The 19282-nt window shown below is 44.6% G+C and overlaps 1 protein-coding gene across 1 annotated transcript in view; it reads left to right on the top strand.

The window, feature by feature from the left end:
- The window catches only part of DDB1 (damage specific DNA binding protein 1), a 94071-nt gene that overhangs the window by 1823 nt on the left and 72966 nt on the right, over nt 1-19282 (top strand). Inside the window, exon 2 of the mRNA XM_077460819.1 lies at nt 9343-9491. Within this exon, the coding sequence (XP_077316945.1) occupies nt 9343-9491 (149 nt within the window). The remainder of the gene's footprint in view (nt 1-9342; nt 9492-19282) is intronic.

The following is a 19282-nucleotide window of genomic DNA, read 5'->3' as shown; positions in this document are numbered from 1 at the left end:
ACCATACAGGTTTAGGAAAGATAGATATATAGATATATATATATTTTTTTACCTACAGGTAAGCCTTATAGGCTTACCTGTAGGTAAAAGTTATAAAAAAAAAGACTATACAACCGCAAAGTGAGTGGGGAGCGTTAAAGTCACTCACACTCACTCACACTCATTCATTCATTCATTCATTCAAAGTCAGCCAAACTAAACATTGGATCAATATTGATGCAATGCAAACACAACCATGTGAACAACACTGGGCACTGCCATGCCTTACAATTTTGACAGGTGTTCCTGGAACTTCTAAAGTACCCATGAATTCGCTTTTGAAGTTCATCATGGGGTCCCTACAACTTTCCTGACGGGGCTCAACCTCTCCCCAACCTGGGTGAATGTAGGTGTATGGCCCTGAACACAGCTCCAGCTGCATGAACAAACCACTCATTCATGCAGCCAGAATACCTGTGTGAATGAGCCCTTGGTTATTGGTTTTCCTTTTTCTTTTTTTTTTTATCACCACTGTTTGGGGGGGGGGGGCTTTGGTGAAATATCAGGTGTCAAACAGACCCCTGATATCTCACTTTTTAGACAGAGAAAGTGATTAACCCAAATTTCCCATTCTCTTTTCCCAGCAGCCTCAGCTGCACTGCAGGACGAATGAACGGGAAGTGCTCTGTACAGAGGCTTCCTGCTCATTCACAAACTGAAGCATAGTAAACAGTTCGGGACTAGCAGTGCACCTAAGTTGCGATTGTGTGCACTGCTCTTTGCACGCTACACGTCCCTAGTCCATCTCAGGAGCAAGCAAGGGAGGGTGTCTGCGTTCCTACATACAGTGGGAGAACAAATGTAGGCACCCTCTAACACGAAGTCAGATCACAGCAGCAAGAAAAAGAGGAACTTCTGGGAGAATACTGCAATAAAATTTTTCTCTTTTTTTTTTTTTTAAACCAGAGTTTAGTTTCACTTTAAACACTTGACGACTACACTACTGCAAAAGGATGGCTACAGCGCAGTCGGCCAGTTCTGGTCACATATCGGGTTATAGAGCCAATTACAGCAGTTCTTTAACACGTGCGTAACTGTTTCTGTTAGCTGATCATGATGTAAACACACTTTCCTGTCAGAGAGAGACTGTAACCAGCTAGTGTGAAGGGACATCTACATTGATAATCAGGGCACTAATTCAGGGCAGTCCCAACAGTGCCCACCGGTGCTGCCTCATCAGCCCACTTTGAGGTTGCCTTTCCCTCATCTAGGTGGTCATGACGTCACTTCCAGTGTAGGGCAGATTTAATTTTTTTTGTGGAAAGTATCGGATATATTTTTTATCTCGTGTTTTCAAGGGTAGAGCAGAGATCTGGGGTTTATAGACCCTGGGTGTCTCTATAACGGAAACCTGTCATTCTTTGTTATCACAAGAAATGTTTACATTCATTGTAATAGCAATAAAAGTGATTGAAAAAAATAAAGGGACAGTGTCAAAATATATTTTTTTTTAAGCGCCCCCCATCCCTACATGCTCACATGCAGAAGCTAACGCATACGTAGGCTGTGCATGCATATGTAAATGGAGTTTGTACCACATATGTTGGGTAACGAGGCAAAAATTCTAGCTCTAGACCTCCTTTTTTACTCTAAACTGGTAATCTGTAAAACTTTTTTTTACATATCAGTTTGTTCCCATTCCATGAGTGTGCTCAGTTTTAAAGCATAATATAGCTATTTGCTCAGCATATCGCCATCTTGCATCTCATTGTACCAAAAAAATACTGATTTAGGGGTATGTCAGTAGTCTGACCCCCTCCTCCCTCCAACCCCTGCTGCCGGGCCAGTAAGAGAACGCAGCACGTTTCACGCATGTGCGGTAGAGACCTGGATTCCAGGACAGGTAAGTGTCCTAATAGTTCAAGTCAGCAGCTACAGTATGTGTAGCTGCTGACTTTTAATTTTTAAAGGGGGAGGCCAGAACACCGTTTTAAGGTTTTATTGCAGTCTCTGTCCCCAGTGGGTGGATAAAAGTGTATGTAAAGTCAAAGTATGTTGTGTTTTTTTTTTTTTTTTTTCTTTCTCCATCATTTACACCGTCAGAAAGAGTTAAAACACCAATTGGGTTACTTTTTGTTGCCTATGTTTTTCCTTCTCTGCCTGTCGTCAGGCGGAAAAGAGAAGAAATCTGTCCTAACATGAATGTTTGCTTAGTCCAGATAAGTTACCTCTAATGCTAGGTAGGAAAAGGTCTGGGTATATCCGCTGGGTGTCAGATGTTGCTGTCAGTCGTATCTAAATGAATATACAGTTTTTTCCTGAAGTTTCATTTTAACTCTTACCCACTCGATCCAAAAAAAAAGTTACCTTTACATACACTTCAATTTTTTTTTTTTAATGACTAAAGTGTCATCACAAATTAATTTTTTTTAGTTGTGAGCAAAACAGGAAAAGAATGGATTTTTTTTTTCCATGGAAACATTTGATTTGCCTCTCTTTAGGAAGATTTTGTCTCACATTCTGTTTTCATTGGACACAGATGACAAAAAAGAACTGGAAATGGTATTAACCATTCCTTATGCTAGCCAAAATGAACTAAAAAAAAAAAAAACAGGTCCTGTAATGACCACTATATGCCTGTCCTGATGTGTACATCACCATTCACACATGTATGGTGTTGGTGCAGTGCATTCAAAAATAAAATCGTAACGCTTGGCCAGAAAGAATGCTTGGGTGGGGGGGGGGGGGGAAGCAGGGTAGGGAGTTTGTAGTCTTGGTCAGTGGTCCACTGAAAGTGCTGCTCTGTATAGGAATACAGTCATGTAAATTGAGTGGGCTTCCTGACTTTAGCACCACTTCACTTTTTTTATGAATTAAATTCAGTGAATGATTTTCCTAGACCAAATATAGCAACTGACATTGTAGACTTGTTTGTAAAGAAGCTTAGTGCTGCCGTTCATGGTTTGCTACTTGGTTAGTTGTTAAAACATATCTAATGCATATTGGGTGTCCCCAAACATATGAGCTGCAAATCTTTATATATTTTTTTTTTTTGCCCCCAGACGGTCAACTGACTCTCTAAGTAGTTACTAAACCCAGGTCCCTGCATTCACTATATTTGGTCTCCCACAGCTCATGGAAATGCAGTAATTTTAGTAAATATAAACTGCTATATACCTTTTCTCATCAGAAGTATTTAACAGTCTTGTGACTTATATCATTGCCTGGTTAAAACTTGTAGGAGGAGTTTTCATACTGCACTGGCTGTCCTATCAGGATGCAGTACCCATGACCCTCTATTTGGACAGTGCTGATTGGCCCTGTGCTGATCACATGCACTCTCCCAAGAAACAAAACTCTCTAGCATGTGCAGCCTGACTCCACTAACTTTGTCTTATCCAGACATGTTCTGGGGGCAATGCAAGCAGGGGAGGATCAGAGAAGACAGGATGAAACAGCCGTTTTACACAATGCAGAGGATTAGCCCCTTAGGTCACACAGTGAGTATAACAAGCATGCTTTACTGCATATACAGACTGTTTTTACTGTTGTAGGTTTAGTAACACTTTAAGCTTTTCCTGAGAGAAACCTGAAAAGCTGACCACCTTGCCTTCTGACTTGCTTCTGGGAGCTTTAGGCTCCATTCACACTTGGTGACTTGTCATGCCACTTTGCACACATAGTCGCATGACAAGTCGCAGACCATGTATTTTAATGGAAGCCGTTCAAATCTATGCAACTTAATCGCATCGACTTTAAAAAGATTCCTGCGCTATTTTCATGTGACTTGAATGCATTATAGAGATTGATTGTATCAACCCACAGAGGCGTACTGCGCATACAATATCAGTATAAAGTGGCACGTCCTTGAATTTGGAAATAACAAAAAAGACATGGGACTTGGACTTTTTAGGCAGTCAACAATTATTTTATACAAAAATAGTAGATTTTATTTTATTTATATATATATATATATATATATATATATATATATAAATTACTATTTTTGTATAAAATAAAAAGTCCCACTTCTCTTTATTTTTTGCTATTAAATGCATTATAGACTGCAATGTAAACGCATGAAAGTCCCATCTTAATGTTATCAATGCGACAGTTGTGCAGCAGTCAAAACCAAAGTCAACAGTCAAAGCTGCATCCAATTTGCACACATCCAAAATTGCATCAATGTTGCAATCTAAAGTCTCAGTGGAAATCACACGACTTTGAAATTGCTCAAATGTGAAAGGGACCTTACTGTGCAGTCTTAAGTGGTGCCGCACTGGTTTTGCAACAAAATAATCTAGTTCAAGCCTTGTACTTGGTGTATACCTTCCTTTGGTTACGTAGTTTACTGGGTGGGTAAAGGCTGCTATCGGTACAAAACAGCCATAGAAATTAAAGGGATGAGCAGTAAACTGGACATAGCACCCTGCCAGGATATTTTTGTTGCAGAGGCTGTCAGAACGGCACAAGTGAAAATTTTGTAAGTAGGGATGCACCGAATGGGTTTTTTGGTGCCGAAACCGATACCGAAAATGAAAAATACACTAGGCCGAAAACCGAAACCGATACCGAAACAGCACCGATACCGAAAATTACTGTTTTAAAAAAATATTTTTATACAGGAGGTGGTCAGAGACTGGGGACATGGTACAGGAGGTGGTCAGAGACTGCATGCATGGTACAGGAGGTGGTCAGAGACTGCATGCATGGTACAGGAGGTGGTCAGAGACTGGGGACACGGTTCAGGAGGTGGTCAGAGACTGGGGACACGGTTCAGGAGGTGGTCAGAGACTGGGGACACGGTACAGGAGGTGGTCAGAGACTGGGGACACGGTACAGGAGATGGTCAGAGACTGGGGACACGGTACAGGAGATGGTCAGAGACTGGGGACACGGTACAGGAGATGGTCAGAGACTGGGGACACGGTACAGGAGATGGTCAGAGACTGGGGACACGGTACAGGAGATGGTCAGAGACTGGGGACACGGTACAGGAGATGGTCAGAGAACGTGGTACAGGAGGCATCCCCCATTGCAGGCCAGTGTCCCCCATTGCAGCCAGTGTGCCTGTGCATCATTGCAGCCAGTGTGCCTGTGCATCATTGCAGCCAGTGTGCCTGTGCATCATTGCAGCCAGTGTGCCTGTGCATCATTGCAGCCAGTGTGCCTGTGCCCCATTGCAGCCAGTGTGCCTGTGCCCCATTGCAGCCAGTGTGCCTGTGCCCCATTGCAGCCAGTGTGCCTGTGCCCCATTGCAGCCAGTGTGCCTGTGCCCCATTGCAGCCAGTGTGCCTGTGCCCCATTGCAGCCAGTGTGCCTGTGCCCCATTGCAGCCAGTGTGCCTGTGCCCCATTGCAGCCAGTGTGCCTGTGCCCCATTGCAGCCAGTGTGCCTGTGCCCCATTGCAGCCAGTGTGCCTGTGCCCCATTGCAGCCAGTGTGCCTGTGCCCCATTGCAGCCAGTGTGCCTGTGCCCCATTGCAGCCAGTGTGCCTGTGCCCCATTGCAGCCAGTGTGCCTGTGCCCCATTGCAGCCAGTGTGCCTGTGCCCCATTGCAGCCAGTGTGCCTGTGCCCCATTGCAGCCAGTGTGCCTGTGCCCCATTGCAGCCAGTGTGCCTGTGCCCCATTGCAGCCAGTGCCCCATTGCAGCCAGTGCCCCATTGCAGCCAGTGCCCCATTGCAGCCAGTGCCCCATTGCAGCCAGTGCCCCATTGCAGCCAGTGTCCCTTTGCAGCCAGTGCCCCATTGCAGCCAGTGTCCCTTTGCAGCCAGTGTGTCCCCCTTTGCAGCCAGTGTGTCCCCCTTTGCAGCCAGTGTGTCCCCCTTTGCAGCCAGTGTGTCCCCCTTTGCAGCCAGTGTGTCCCCCTTTGCAGCCAGTGTGTCCCCCTTTGCAGCCAGACAGCCAAGTGTGTATTGCAGCCAAGTGTGTGTCCCATTGCAGCCAGACAGCCAAGTGTGTATTGCAGCCAAGTGTGTGTCCCATTGCAGCCAGACAGCCAAGTGTGTATTGCAGCCAAGTGTGTGTCCCATTGCAGCCAGACAGCCAAGTGTGTGTCCCATTGCAGCCAGACAGCCAAGTGTGTGTCCCATTGCAGCCAGCCTGTGCAGGGAAGAGAGCCGCCTCCGCCGCCTGTTTGATCACAGCGCCGGGAACATCACAGCTTTCATTTCAATAGCTGTGTGTTCCCGGCCGCGCGCCGTCACACACAGCCCCTCCCCCTTGTCCGGGCACTTTGATAGACAGATCATCCGTCCAATCCTGCGGATGATCTGTCTATCTAAGTGTCCGGACAAGGGGGAGGGGCTGTGTGTGACGGCGCGCGGCCGGGAACACACAGCTATTGAAATGAAAGCTGTGATGTTCCCGGCGCTGTGATCAAACAGGCGGCGGAGGCGGCTCTCCTGCGCTATGCACCCCCCATGATGGGCGTCACCAGGGGCGGGGGCGGAGCCCCGCCCCCACCCAGGCCACGCCCCATTTTCGGCTCCATTATCGGCCGTTTTTCTCTTTCGGCAAAATGCCGAAAAGGGCATTTTCGCCGATATGTTTCGGCGGCCGAAATTTCGGTGCATCACTATTTGTAAGCATTGGCATGTAAGCTACACTTGGGGAGGAAGGTATAATTAAAGGGCAGTTTAAAAAAAAAAAAAAAACTTTAATTACTACTTGTAGGGCAGTAATAGAAATCTTTTTTCTTTTTTTTTTTTCAAACCTTAAGCCCCATACACACTATCAGATTTTCTGCTGATTTTTTTTTTTTTTTTTTTTTTCCTTCAGATTTACCAAAACCATATAATATGAGGTCAAACCTTAGGAGTTTCAATTTGTATGCAGTCAGGCAGGCCCTTGTATTACATGGTTTTGGTAAATCCGAAGACAAAAATCAGCAGAAAATCTGATAGTGTGTATGGGGCTTTAGTAACCACCAGCAAGAAAAGTCAGTAAACTGACACTACCTTTCCAGTCTAATTTATATTGCATATGGCAGCCTTCCTCCATGATGTTTTTCTGCTTCTGGGTAAGAATGCAGTCTACTGTCATGGTGTCATGTTGTGCAACCTCCCTATATTACCTGATTGTTTATGGGTGAGGCAGCAGTGTGCTTGGAGGAAGTGAAGTACTAGTAAATGAACCTGCTCTCAACTGGCGCTGCATATTTGCTTTTAAAATGGTCCCTACACACAGCGCCTAGAGGCGATTCAGTTCGCATTGTGCGCTATACAAGTATTTCATTCATTCATTCATAAAAAGGTCTTTATACCACTTGATAATGCCCCTGATGCAATATGTCTGTCGTTTTACAGACCTCAGATACAGGGAGAAGATATGTTTTCTGCATTTCTGACCGACTTAAGTTTGTATTACACTCTTGGCGATCGGGAATAAACACCTGCCCATACCTAGATCAGCACAGGCATCCTCTTAGCTGTTATTTTTAAAGGATTTTTTTATTTTTTTCACTCTGTATTTTCTACTAGCAACCTCTTAACCTGTAAGTATCATTATACTTGCAGTGGTAAGTAGTTATTGGTCTACACGGCCACGTGAGCATGCTGACCAATGAGAATCTCTTCTGAGTAGGGCCGAAACAACTAATCGATTATGAAATTAATCGATTACTATTTTCATAATCAATTAATCGGCCAGTAATGGGGTTAAAAAAAAAACTAAAATTAGCCCTTTATAGTACAAAAAGAGCAAACCGCTACTGTAAATATTACTTTCACTGTCCCATAGTAAAAAATGAACCCCTTATAGTAGCGATTATATGCTCCTTTTATTTTACCAATTTTATTTTTTTGACCCTATTATGTTACTAAACATCTCAGGCCTGTGTCACACCTGTGTTTTTTTGGTGCTTTTTGCAGAAACACACTACAGTTCATTTACATGGTTTCCTATGGGACACATTCGTATCCATGATTTTTTCAGCTGCTGCATATTTGGAAAAGACTGGGACTTTTTTTTTTTTTTTTTTAACGCAAAACGGTGCTATTTTGTTTTTTTGGCTCAATATACTTCAATGGAGAAGCTGCAGAAAAGCATGTAATAATGCATTTTTGCGGCAATTTGTGTTTTTAATCTGCCCAACAACAAACTGGGCAAAAAAATGTAAAAATGCAAATAGCAACAAAATGACCCTTTTTTTTTTTTTTTTTTTTTTTTTTTTTTTTTTCAAATAACAGTTTATTTTTCGTGGTCGTATAACAAAAGTAATAGTACAGGCATACAGCAATAGCAGTATGGCTCCCAAAATATAAGGGGCCTAGTGTAGATAGACAGGGCAGAATAACACAGTATTGGGAGGTGCAGCGAGATCAGGCAATCCGACCAAGGGTGCACAGCGGGACGAAAGACACCAAAAGTCAGTTATCCGTGCTGGGAACCAAAAGGCCACCCAGGGTCTGCTGCCTAGCCCACCCAGAACAAGGACTACCTTTTTTATTTTAAGGTTATTAATCAATTATTCGAAACAATAATCGGCCAACTAATCGATTATGAAAATAATCGTTAGTTGCAGCCCTACTTCTGAGCCGCCTTATTCTGGAACTTAGTCCCAGAAGAAAAAAAGAGATTTTCACTGGTTAGGGTGAACATTGATTGCTTGCCACTGCAAGCCGTGATATTTATAGGATCTGGGGCTTCTAGTTTACTATACAGATTACAGATCATCTTTTGTAAAAGTAAGCTTACCCTTTAACGGTTAGAACAAAATTGATGCCGGGTCTTTATAAATTAGTCGAATGGCGCGTACAGACGATCGGACATTCCGACAACAAAATCATGGATTTATTTCTGACAGATTTTGGCTCAAACTTGTCTTGCATACTCACGGTCACGCAAATGTTGTCGGAAATGCCAAACGTCAAGAATGCAGTGATGTACAACATGTGCGACGAGCCGAGAAAAATTTAAGTTCAATAGCCAGTGCAGCTCTTCTGCTTGATTCCGAGCATGCTTGGAATTTTGTGCGTCGGAATTGTGTACACACGATCGGAATTTCCGACAACGGATTTTGTTGTTGGAAAATTTGGGAACCTCAAATTTTGTTTGTCGGAAATGCAGACAAAAAATGTCTGGAGCCTACACACAGTCGGAATTTCCGACAACAAGCACACATCGAACATTTGTGTCGGAAATTCCGACCGTGTGTACGGGGCAGAAGAGGAGTTGTTCATTTCTAGTTTGGCTTTTTTTCTTATGCTCAACAAAAAATATGGCAGTAGTCGGTTTACTATAGCCAACACCTTTTTATTATTTTCTTGTTTACTGGTAGTAGCCACTTTCACTGGAGTGTATACAGTATCTTTTCATTGCACGTGCACTCACTACACTTATTTTGCAATCGACTTTGCAGGTCATTTTACATCTGAGGATGACCTGAATCTTCTGATCGCAAAGAACACGCGACTGGAGATTTATGTTGTAACAGCAGAAGGTCTTCGACCTGTGAAAGAGGTTGGGATGTATGGCAAGATTGCAGTCATGGAGCTTTTCAGACCCAAGGTAACCTTGTTTATTCCATTGTTGACTTTTTGATGCCTAATGATGTGGAATGTGTTGGATGTCTTCAAAAGGTTGTAAAGTCTACATTGAGGACGTATGGTATCTACCCTCACTTCCTGTCTGTCTCCTGTCTGCCATTGTTAGAAATACAGGAAGGGAGAGAAAATCTTTTCTGAACGGCCCAAATAGCAGTAAACCTGATATGGATCCCAGCCCTTCCACTTTATCTGAATACCCCCCCAACCAAATTACTTTTACCAATAAGTCCTTTTTCCCTAAACGTATTTTAAGACAGCACCAGAGAGAGTGGCTCCTCCCACTTCACCACAGGAAACACCAACTTCCAACTTTAAAAGGAGGCTTCTCCCCGCAGCTTGTCAGTTTTTGTGTTTCCTCCTGCAGGGGAACACCTAGTGGGGAGTCAGGAGCTTGTGGGTGCTGTCCTGAGAGACCAGGCTTCCTGCTACACCATCACCTACCATCACCTTTTCTTTCTTTTTTTTTTCTTCCAGAGAACCCGTTCCTCCCATACCACATCTGGAGGTGGCTGATGTATTGGCTCCTCCTACCTCTTCAGTTCTGGGAGAGCCCGTACTGTTCCAACGTGCGCCGCTCTAGGCAGCTGCAAGGCCGGCACAGGGTTTATCTTTTTTTTTTATTTAATTTTTTTGTATCGACCCATCCGCGTAGAGTGCAGCGCCACCATCTTGTTGTGGGCAGACAGTCTCGCCCAGCCAGATGTGAGGTATCTGGCAAGGGTTGGCGCTCGTAGAGCAGGCACGCGGAGTCGCTACGCTGCAAGATTTGTGGAGGGAGGAACAGGGCTGGTGCCTAGTTCCAGCGCAGCGGTGCTAATGAAGCCTGGAACCGGCATTCTAGCCACAGATGGACGCTGCAGCACCATTATGGAGATGTCTGCGACAGCGAGTGGCACGGGCACCAGCAAGGCCCTGGTAAGTGGCGCACATAGGACCGCCCTGTTTACTATAGGGTCTCTCTCCATTTTCGGCTTCCCCTGGTGGCCGGGGGCCTGTCTGGGCATATAGAACTTTTAGCTATTTTTCCTGTGCACCTGTGGTGAGCCTGTTGAGGAGTTGGGATGACTGTTTTTTGTCGTTATGACAGACTAGAAGCTCTGATATGGCGGTCAAAGGGAAATGCCCTTCATGTAAAGCAATGTTACCTGAAAGTTGGAAGAAGACTCTGTCAAATATGCATCAACTCCCTGGTGAAGGAAGAAGCTTCTACATGCAGTGATTTTAATGCATCAGTTAAGAGCTGGATGTTACCATTCAATCTTTTTCTTCTTCTCTTACAAATCCATCCCTGAGTCAGCCGTCTACCTCAGGATCCTCTCAGAGCTCGCAATTGATCCCAGCGTTGGAGGGTGAGATGGGTCTTCCTACCCAAGAATCCCCCCTCGTTCCAAAGAGGTTTTGGAGGAAGGGGTAGAAGATGCGCTCTCAAAGTACAAACTGTCTTTAGAACAAGGCAATGGTCTATTAAAAGCAGTTTACGCCACATTGGGTTTAGGCGAAGGGGGAAAAGAATGATCTCTACATGACCGGATGTACGCGGGACTTGGTGAGCCAAAAAGCCGCACTTTTCCAGTACACTCAGTAATCTCTGAGGCCATTAAAAAAGAATGGGCAGAACTAGAGAACTTTTTTTTTTCCCCCAGGAGCACATAAAAGGCCTTTTGTTGAAGAGCCAGAGGCACTTTGGAACAAGGTTCCTAAACACGATGCAGCCTTATCCCAAGTATCCAGATTAACTGACCTGGCATTTGAGGACATGGGAATACTGAAAGATCCCATTGACAAAAGGACGGATCATCAACTAAAGAGGGCTACTACTATCTAGAAATATGGAGTATTGGGTAAACCAGCTAAAAGACCACATTATAACGAATTCACCCAAACAAGAAATCCTTGATTCTATCTCAACCCTGTCAGCGGCGGTAGCCTACATTGCAGATTCATCTGCAGAATCGATTAAGGGTGACAGCAAGATCTGCAGCCTTAACTAACTCAGCCAGGAGAGCTCTGTGGTTGAAGACTTGGCCGGGGGATGCGGCATCCAGAAGTAAACTGTGTGGTATTCCGCTTATGGGAGATCTTTTATTCGGTCCTGATTTCGATTCAGTTCTAGATAGGACAGCTGACAAAAAGATATCTTTCCCCATTAAGAAAAAGCAACCAGCTAAATGGCTTTTTTGACCTTTTAGAGGCCTCAGGAACAAAGCAGCAAGCCCCAGGAGAAAAGAAGAAATTTGTCAGCGGAGAAGGGCAAAGGTAGAGGGAATGTCCTTTTTCCATCCTCCTGCAAAATAACAAAACGCAATGACTCTTGATTGCCTGTGGAAGGAGGGCTTCAAGAATTCATCCCTCACTGGACAGAAAACCAATATATTCTAGCCATGTTGTCCCAGGGATACAAAATAGTTTTCAAATCCTCCAGAAAGATACTTTGTAACAAACCTACCAAGGGACACAACAAAAGCCCTAGCTATGAAGAACCTGTTAAAGGATCTGATGCAACAGGGGTTGTGATTCAGGTATCTCGGGAGAAACGTCACCAGGGTTTCTATTCCCATATCTTTCTGGTAAGGGAGCCACCCGGAAGCTTCCGTATCATTCTCAACTTAAAACCATTAAACTAAAGTCAGTCCTATGCAGAAAATTTCACATGGACTTGGTGTTCACTGTCAGGAATCTGTTGACCAGGGGGTGCTTCATGGAATTGATCGACTTTAAGAGTTGCATAGCTGTATGTTTCTATAGCCTCTCAGTCCAAAAATTACTCAGGTTGGCAGTAAATATGGGGAAGGAGGTCCTGCATCTACAATTCAACGCCCTCCCTTTTTAGTCTTTCATCTGCCCCACAAATCTTTATAAAGCAGCTATGCTAGACAAATCAGGAGGCATCAGTCAGGTTATGCCAGCCCTCGGAACCATAACCTCAAGGATGCCAGCCATTCAGTGGGCGAGGCTGCATTTCAGGCCACTCCAGAGTTTCCGCTTTTATGGCCCCTTTCACATTTAGGCGCTTTGCAGGTGCTAAAGTGCTAAAAATAGCACCCGCAAAGCGCCCTGCAAGAGCCTCTCAGTGCACTCCAGTGTGAAAACCCTGAGGGCTTTCACACTGGATCGGTGCGCTTGCAGGGCGGTCAAAAAAAGTCCTGCAAGCCGCATCTTTGGAGCGATGTAGGAGTGGTGTATTTACCGCTCCTAAAGCGCCCCTTCCCATTGAAAACAATGGGGCAGCACTCCAAACCCACCTGCAAAGCGCCATTTTTAACCCTTTTTCGGCCGCTAGCAGGGGTTAAAACTGCCCCGCTAGCGGACGATCAGCGCCGCTAAAACGACGGTATGGTGCCTTTTTACCGCCAGCGTGCTGAGCGCCCCACTGTGAAAGTAGCCTAAGGGTATGGGACCATAGTCCAGAAACCTTAGACATAAAAGTGGCGATCCCCACCAGGGTCAAGAGGACCCTTTTGGTGGTGGAGAAATTGGTCAATCTCATCAAAAGGCTTACTATGGTCTTTCCTGACTGAAAGAAGAGTAACGACAGATGCCAGCAGGTGGGGATGGGGGATCCACTGGGATCAGAATCTAGCATGGAGTTTGGCCCTGAATCAAGGCAGAAAAGTCCTCAAACTGGAGGGAGTTAAAGGCAGTTGCTTTAGCATTGGCTCCTCTCCATACCTCCAGGGGTCCCATGTGCATATTTTAGCAGACAGCGCCACTACCGTAGCATACCTGAACAAATGGGGGCACAAGCAAAGCTCTTCAGTTGCTGTCAACAGAAATCCTGGAGCAGGCAGAGAAACATTTATTCTCACTGTCCTGGTCTCAAAGGCACACTAAACAAAGTGGCAGACTTTTTGAACATACAAATTCAGGAAGCAGAGCGGAGCTTGAATACAGACGTTTTTTCATTGATCACCAGGAAGTGGGGGTGTCAGCAGGTGTTTGCATCAAAAGAAAACTAAAAACTCCCTCAGTTCTTCTCTCCACTGAGACAGCTGTTCTCTAGGGATAGATGCCTTAGTACATCATTGGGACTTTCAGCTGGGTCATGCCCCCCCACCCCCCCTTCCAGTTACAAAAAGAGTGTAAGTAATTCTTACTACTCCTTTCTGGTCTAAGAGAGCTTGGTTTTCCACCAATTTGCAAATGGCAGTCATATCATTTTGGCAGCTTCCTCTCAGACAGGATTTACTATTTCAGGGTCCAGTGTATTACCCGGTTGCAGCCAAGCTAAGGCTCACCGCCTGGTATCAGGAGTAGCTATTAACCACTTTCAGACCGGACCATTTTGCTGGTCAATGACCAGAGGTCTTTTTACAATTTGGCACTGCGCTGCTTTAACTGGTAATTGCGCGGTCATGCAATGTTGTATCCAAACAAAATTTGAGTCCTTTTTTTCCCACAAATAGAGCTTTCTTTTGAAGGTATTTGACTGACTCTGCGATTTTTATTTTTTTGCGATATAAACTTAAAAAGGCCGCAAATTTTGAAAAAAAAATGATATTTTCTACTTTTTGTTATTAGAAAAATCCAATAAACTCAATTTTAGTCATACATTTAGGCCAAAATGTATTCAGCCACATGTCTTTGGTAAAAAAAAAAAGTCAATAACTGTATATTTATTGGTTTGCGCAAAAGTTGTCACATCTACAAACTAAGGTACGTTTTCTGGAATTTACGCAGCTTTTAGTTTGACTGCCTATCTCATTTCTTGAAGTGCTAAAATGGCAGGGCAGTACAAAACCCCCCCAAATGACCCCATTTTGGAAAGTAGATACCCTAAGGAAATTGATAAGAGGCATGTTGAGCCCATTGAATATTTTATTTTTTTGCCTCAAGCGATTGAATAATGACAAAAAAAAAATTTTTTTTTTTTTTTTTTTTTTTACACAAAGTTGTCACTAAATGATATATTGCTCACACATGCCATGGTTATATGTGGAATTGTACCCCAAAATACATTCTGCTGCTTCTCCTGAGTACGGGGATACCACATGTGGTCGACTTTTTGGAAGCCTAGCCGCGTACGGGGGCCCCCGAAAGCCAAGCACCGCCTTCAGGATTTCTAAGGGCATACATTTGTAATTTCACTCCTCACTACCTATCACAGTTTTGAAGGCCATAAAATCCCAATATGGCACAAAACCCCCACAAATGACCCCATTTTAGAAAGTAGACACCCCAAGCTATTTGCTGAGAGGCATGTTGAGTCCATGGAATATTTTATATTTGGCACAAGTTGCGGGAAAATTACAAACTTTTTTTTTTTTTTTTTTCACACAAAGTTGTCACTAAATGATATATTGCTCACACATGCTATGGGCATATGTGAAATGACACCACAAAATAAGTTCTGCTGCTTCTCCTGAGTACGGAGATACCACATATGTGGGACTTTTTGGGAGCCTAGCCGCGTACGGGGCCCCGAAAACCAAGCACCGCCTTCAGGCTTTCTAAGGGCGTAAATTTTTGACTTCACTCCTCACTACCTATTACAGTTTTGAAGGCCATAAAATGCCAAGGTGGCACTAACCCCCCCAAATGACCCCATTTTGGAAAGTAGACACCCCTAAATTTAGGGGTACACTAGTGAGACTAGGTAATAAATGGCGGGTGCCCTGAAACTATAAAAAAGAACTAACCAACCAGCGTCACCTGTAACAGTTATATGGTGATCACTGGTGAAAGGGTTAACTAGGGGGCAATCAGGGGGCTTTATGCGGTAGTATATGGGGGTCCCTGGCGCTATAAAAAGCTGCGGCGAACCTAAATACCTACCTGCCTAACTAGCGTCACCTGTGACACTAATACAGCGATCAGAAAAACGATCGCTTATTAGGCTGGGTTCACACTGGAGCGATGCGGGAACGCCACGAATCCGCGGCGGGTTCCCGCATCGCATGCCTCCCGGCGGCAGTTCACACTGCCCTATGCGAACTGCTGGGAGTGTCAGTGAAATGTTAATGACACCCCCAGATCAGTTCGCATATCGCAGTGCGATCTGCAAACTCGGATCGCATGGTGTGAACACCCATGCGATCCGATTCTGCTGCGGACCAAAAAAAAGGTCCCGTGCGAGTTTGCGGCGGGTGCGGCGCGAATTCAGCCATACTATCTGTATGGCTGAACTCGAATCGCACAGAGATCGGATGTGATTTGCACTGCAGTGCGGTGCGAATCACATCCGTTCTCATAAACCGCTGCAATGTGAACCCAGCCTTAGTGACACTGGCGACGGGGGGTGATCACAGGGTTAAACCTTTATTGGGGGGGGTTAGGGGGGTACCTTAGAACTAAAGGGGGCTAACCCTAACTGCCCTAACAGTTATTACAGTCACAAATGACACCAATGCAAAAAAATAAATAAATATGCATTTGGTGTCACTGTGACTGGGGGGGCAGGGGTAATTGGGGGGGTGAAGGGGGGTGTGAGTGTGCCTGGCATGTTCTACTGTGTAGTGTCGTGTTGGTGCAACTCACCGATCCTCTCTCCTCGGTGCCGGAACGAAAAATACCGACACGGAGGAGAGATTACATCACTTCCTCTGCCTGTGTTTACATTACAGGAGAGGAAGTGATGCAATGCTTCACTTCCATTCGTCAGGAGCGATCGCGAGGGGGTGGCCATGAATGAATGGCCGCCCCCTCATCCCGGATCGCTCCTGAACGGATACCGACCGCCGCTGGCACCGGGGGGGGCCCGATCGGGCCCCCAACCCGCGGGAAGGCAGGGACGTACAGGTACGCCCATATGCCTGCCCGTGCCATTCTGTCGACGTATATCGTCGTGCGGCGGTCGGCAAGTGGTTAAGGAACAAAGGATTGTCAAAACCTCTAGTAACCACTTTGTTTCTAGTAGGAAGAAAGTAACTAGAGCGATTTATGCTTACTTTTGGAGAGTCTACAATACTTGGTGTCATTCAACAAATCGAACCTTGGAAGATTTTGGGGTTTATTTACTAAAGGCAAATCCACTTTGCACTGCAAGTGCACTTGGAAGTGCAGTTGCTGTAGATCTGAGGGAGACATGCAAGGAAAATAAAAAACAGCATGTTTGCTTGTACATGATTGGATGATAAAATCAGTAGCGCTTTCCCTCATGTCAGATTTTTCCCTCAGATCTAAAGCAACTGCACTTCCAGGTGCATTTGCGCTGCAAAGTGGATTTACCTTTAGTAAATCAACTTCATTGTGTCCGTTTTTTGTAATTCCTACAAAGTGGTGCAGGCAAAGGTCTTGCAATTAGCACTCTTAAGGTGCAAGTGGCTGCCCTGGGGGAGTATACCTAGAGAGACCCATTTCTTCAGTATCTTTTGGTAGCAACGTTTTTATTTTTATTTAATTTTTTTAGGGCACTTGCTAGTTCCAGACCAGCTCCTACTAAACCTTTTCCTAGGTGGGATCTGTCAGTAGTTTTGCAAGCCTTCACAAAGCAACCTTTTGAACCATAGCAATCAGTTTCGTTAAAAGATCTATCTCTCAAGGCGGTGTTTTTAGTTGCGATTACATCCACAAGAAGAACTTTTTTTTTTGTTTACCCAGATAGGATTGTACTAAAAACAGATCAGTGTTTTTTTCGCTAAAAGTAGCGTTAATTCATTACTGGTCACAGGAGATTATCCTGCCAACTTTTTGTTCAAACGCTTTGAGGGGAAAAGGAGAGTCTATTTCACAATTTGGATGTTAGAATTGTTGCATTACCTAAGTGACTTTAGGTCTTCGGACTCTTTGTTCTTTTTCTGGCAACAAGAAGGGCCGCCAGGTATCAAAGGGGCCAATTGCAGGATGGCTAAAATCGGCTATTTTGGAAGCTTACTTCCAGATGGGATTGTCTCCCCCACTGGGAATTCACGCACACTCAACTAAAGCTCTGGCCACTACATGGGCAGAAAAAGCTGGTGACACCCCAGATCAAATTTGTAAGGGGCCTACGTGGTGATTAGGCATGTGGCACAAAGGACCTGCAGGCTGTTGTCCCTCCCTAGTTGGTAAGTCTTGTTTTATTCTCTCAGGTGCTGTCCTGAAAGACTTTTAGGGAAAATTCGAGTTGGACTTACCGGTAACTTGTTTTCCAGGAGTCTTTCAGGACAGCAACGACCCGCTCTTGTTTTCTTCTGTGACTAACCCATATTGTGATTTGTGTTCCAGCTTGGGCCAAAGGTACTTCAATACAACTGACGAGCTGTGGGGAGAAGCCTCCTTTTCAAGTTTGTGGAAGTTGGTGTTTCCTGTGGAGAAGTGGGAGGGGCCACTCTCTCGGGTGCTGTCCTGAAAGGCAAGTTACCGGTAAGTCTAACTTGAATTTTCACGTAGTCATCATGACAGAAAACCGGGGAGGGAGACTGCTCACCCAATAGGGGACAAGAATTCCTTCAGTGGATAATATACCATATTAGAATTAAATATCAAGGAAGGGAATAAGTCTGTGCTGTTTACTATGTGGCAAGAGAATTACTGTTATGGTTCACTATTCATGTTACAATGTGAGTGAATAAACTGTACAATCAAAATTAGAGCTACTAAATCTTTGCAATATGAGAACCTAAACTATCCACATCCAGTCTGTAGTGCTGGACAAAAGAATGAAAACTTGACCTCGTTGCAGTTCTTCATTTCTGATTGTAGCTGCGGCAGCCTTGGCCCATGAGATGGTGATCGATCACGTAGAATGTACTTTGTTTTTTTTCTTATTTTTGAAGGAGGTTTTCGTAATGGTTATATGACTTCAACAGATGACTTGGGTAATCCATCTCCCTATAGTGATCTTGGAGGCTTTATGGCCTTTTATTCCCTCCCTGGAATATTTTTCTTTAAGATCTGTAGATACTGGAGCAACCACCTCCTCACCACCAGCTTGTGAAGCGCATTGAAAGGGGGTTATTGATATCTAAATGGAAATGTAGGAAGTAATATGTTAAAGTAAGAATTGTGCATGGAGAGAGCCTGAATATCTCCCACCCTTCTGGACAGGGAGATGGCCAAGAAGAAAACAGTCTTGAATGTTAAAAATTTGAGAGAGGCTCCGTGGGTGCTTCTGTTAAACCTCTTAATACCCAAGAGAGATTCCAGAAAGGAGCTCTTTGTCAGGTTGAGGGTGTTGGACAAGAAGCTGCTCTCATGTAATCTAAAAGTCTATCTGTCAGTCTGAAATAAAAAAAAGAATTTGCAGAGAAGAATCTGGACTTTTGGGTGCTTGGCCTCAGCCCCTTGTCCAGACCCACTTGAAGAAAGTCAGAATCGACAAAGAATTTGAGGTACTCAAGGGACCAAATTCCTGTTGACAACATCGTAAAAAATGTTCCAAATATGATTTTTTTTGCAGTGCCCATATCATGACTCGATGGGTAGAGATTATCGGAGAGACAACGTCTTGTGAGGATCTCCTACCTAAATACCAGGCGGTCAATCTGAGTCTGTACTGCTAAATGTAGAAGTTGTCCCTTCAGCAGAGGTTATATCTGCATGGGAGAGGAATTGATTTTGGCACAGACAGGCACTGAAAAAGTATAGACTGTGCTCTTCTCTGCCACCAAGGTTTGTTGACTGACTCCTGCCTGCTCCTTCCAGATTTTCTTTAAGGCAGGCCATACACAGTGTAAATGTTCTCCCTGCAACCACAGGTTGCAGGAAAGAAATTTAGCACTATTCCCCCATCAACACACAGTGCTGAACAATTGTCTGCTCCCGGCAGGTGAGGAAAGCTGTCCCTGCCATGAGAGGACAGTGTTTATCGCCAGCTGCTATCATCTTCTAGCGAGA

The sequence above is a fragment of the Lithobates pipiens genome, unplaced genomic scaffold (genome assembly GCF_037356315.1).
Source record: "Lithobates pipiens isolate NorthernLeopardFrog02 unplaced genomic scaffold, aLitPip1_a1.2 Scaffold_10, whole genome shotgun sequence".
In the NCBI taxonomy this organism is placed as follows: domain Eukaryota; kingdom Metazoa; phylum Chordata; class Amphibia; order Anura; family Ranidae; genus Lithobates; species Lithobates pipiens.
Note: the sequence above shows the minus strand (reverse complement) of the source record. Positions and strands in the feature narration are given on the sequence as shown.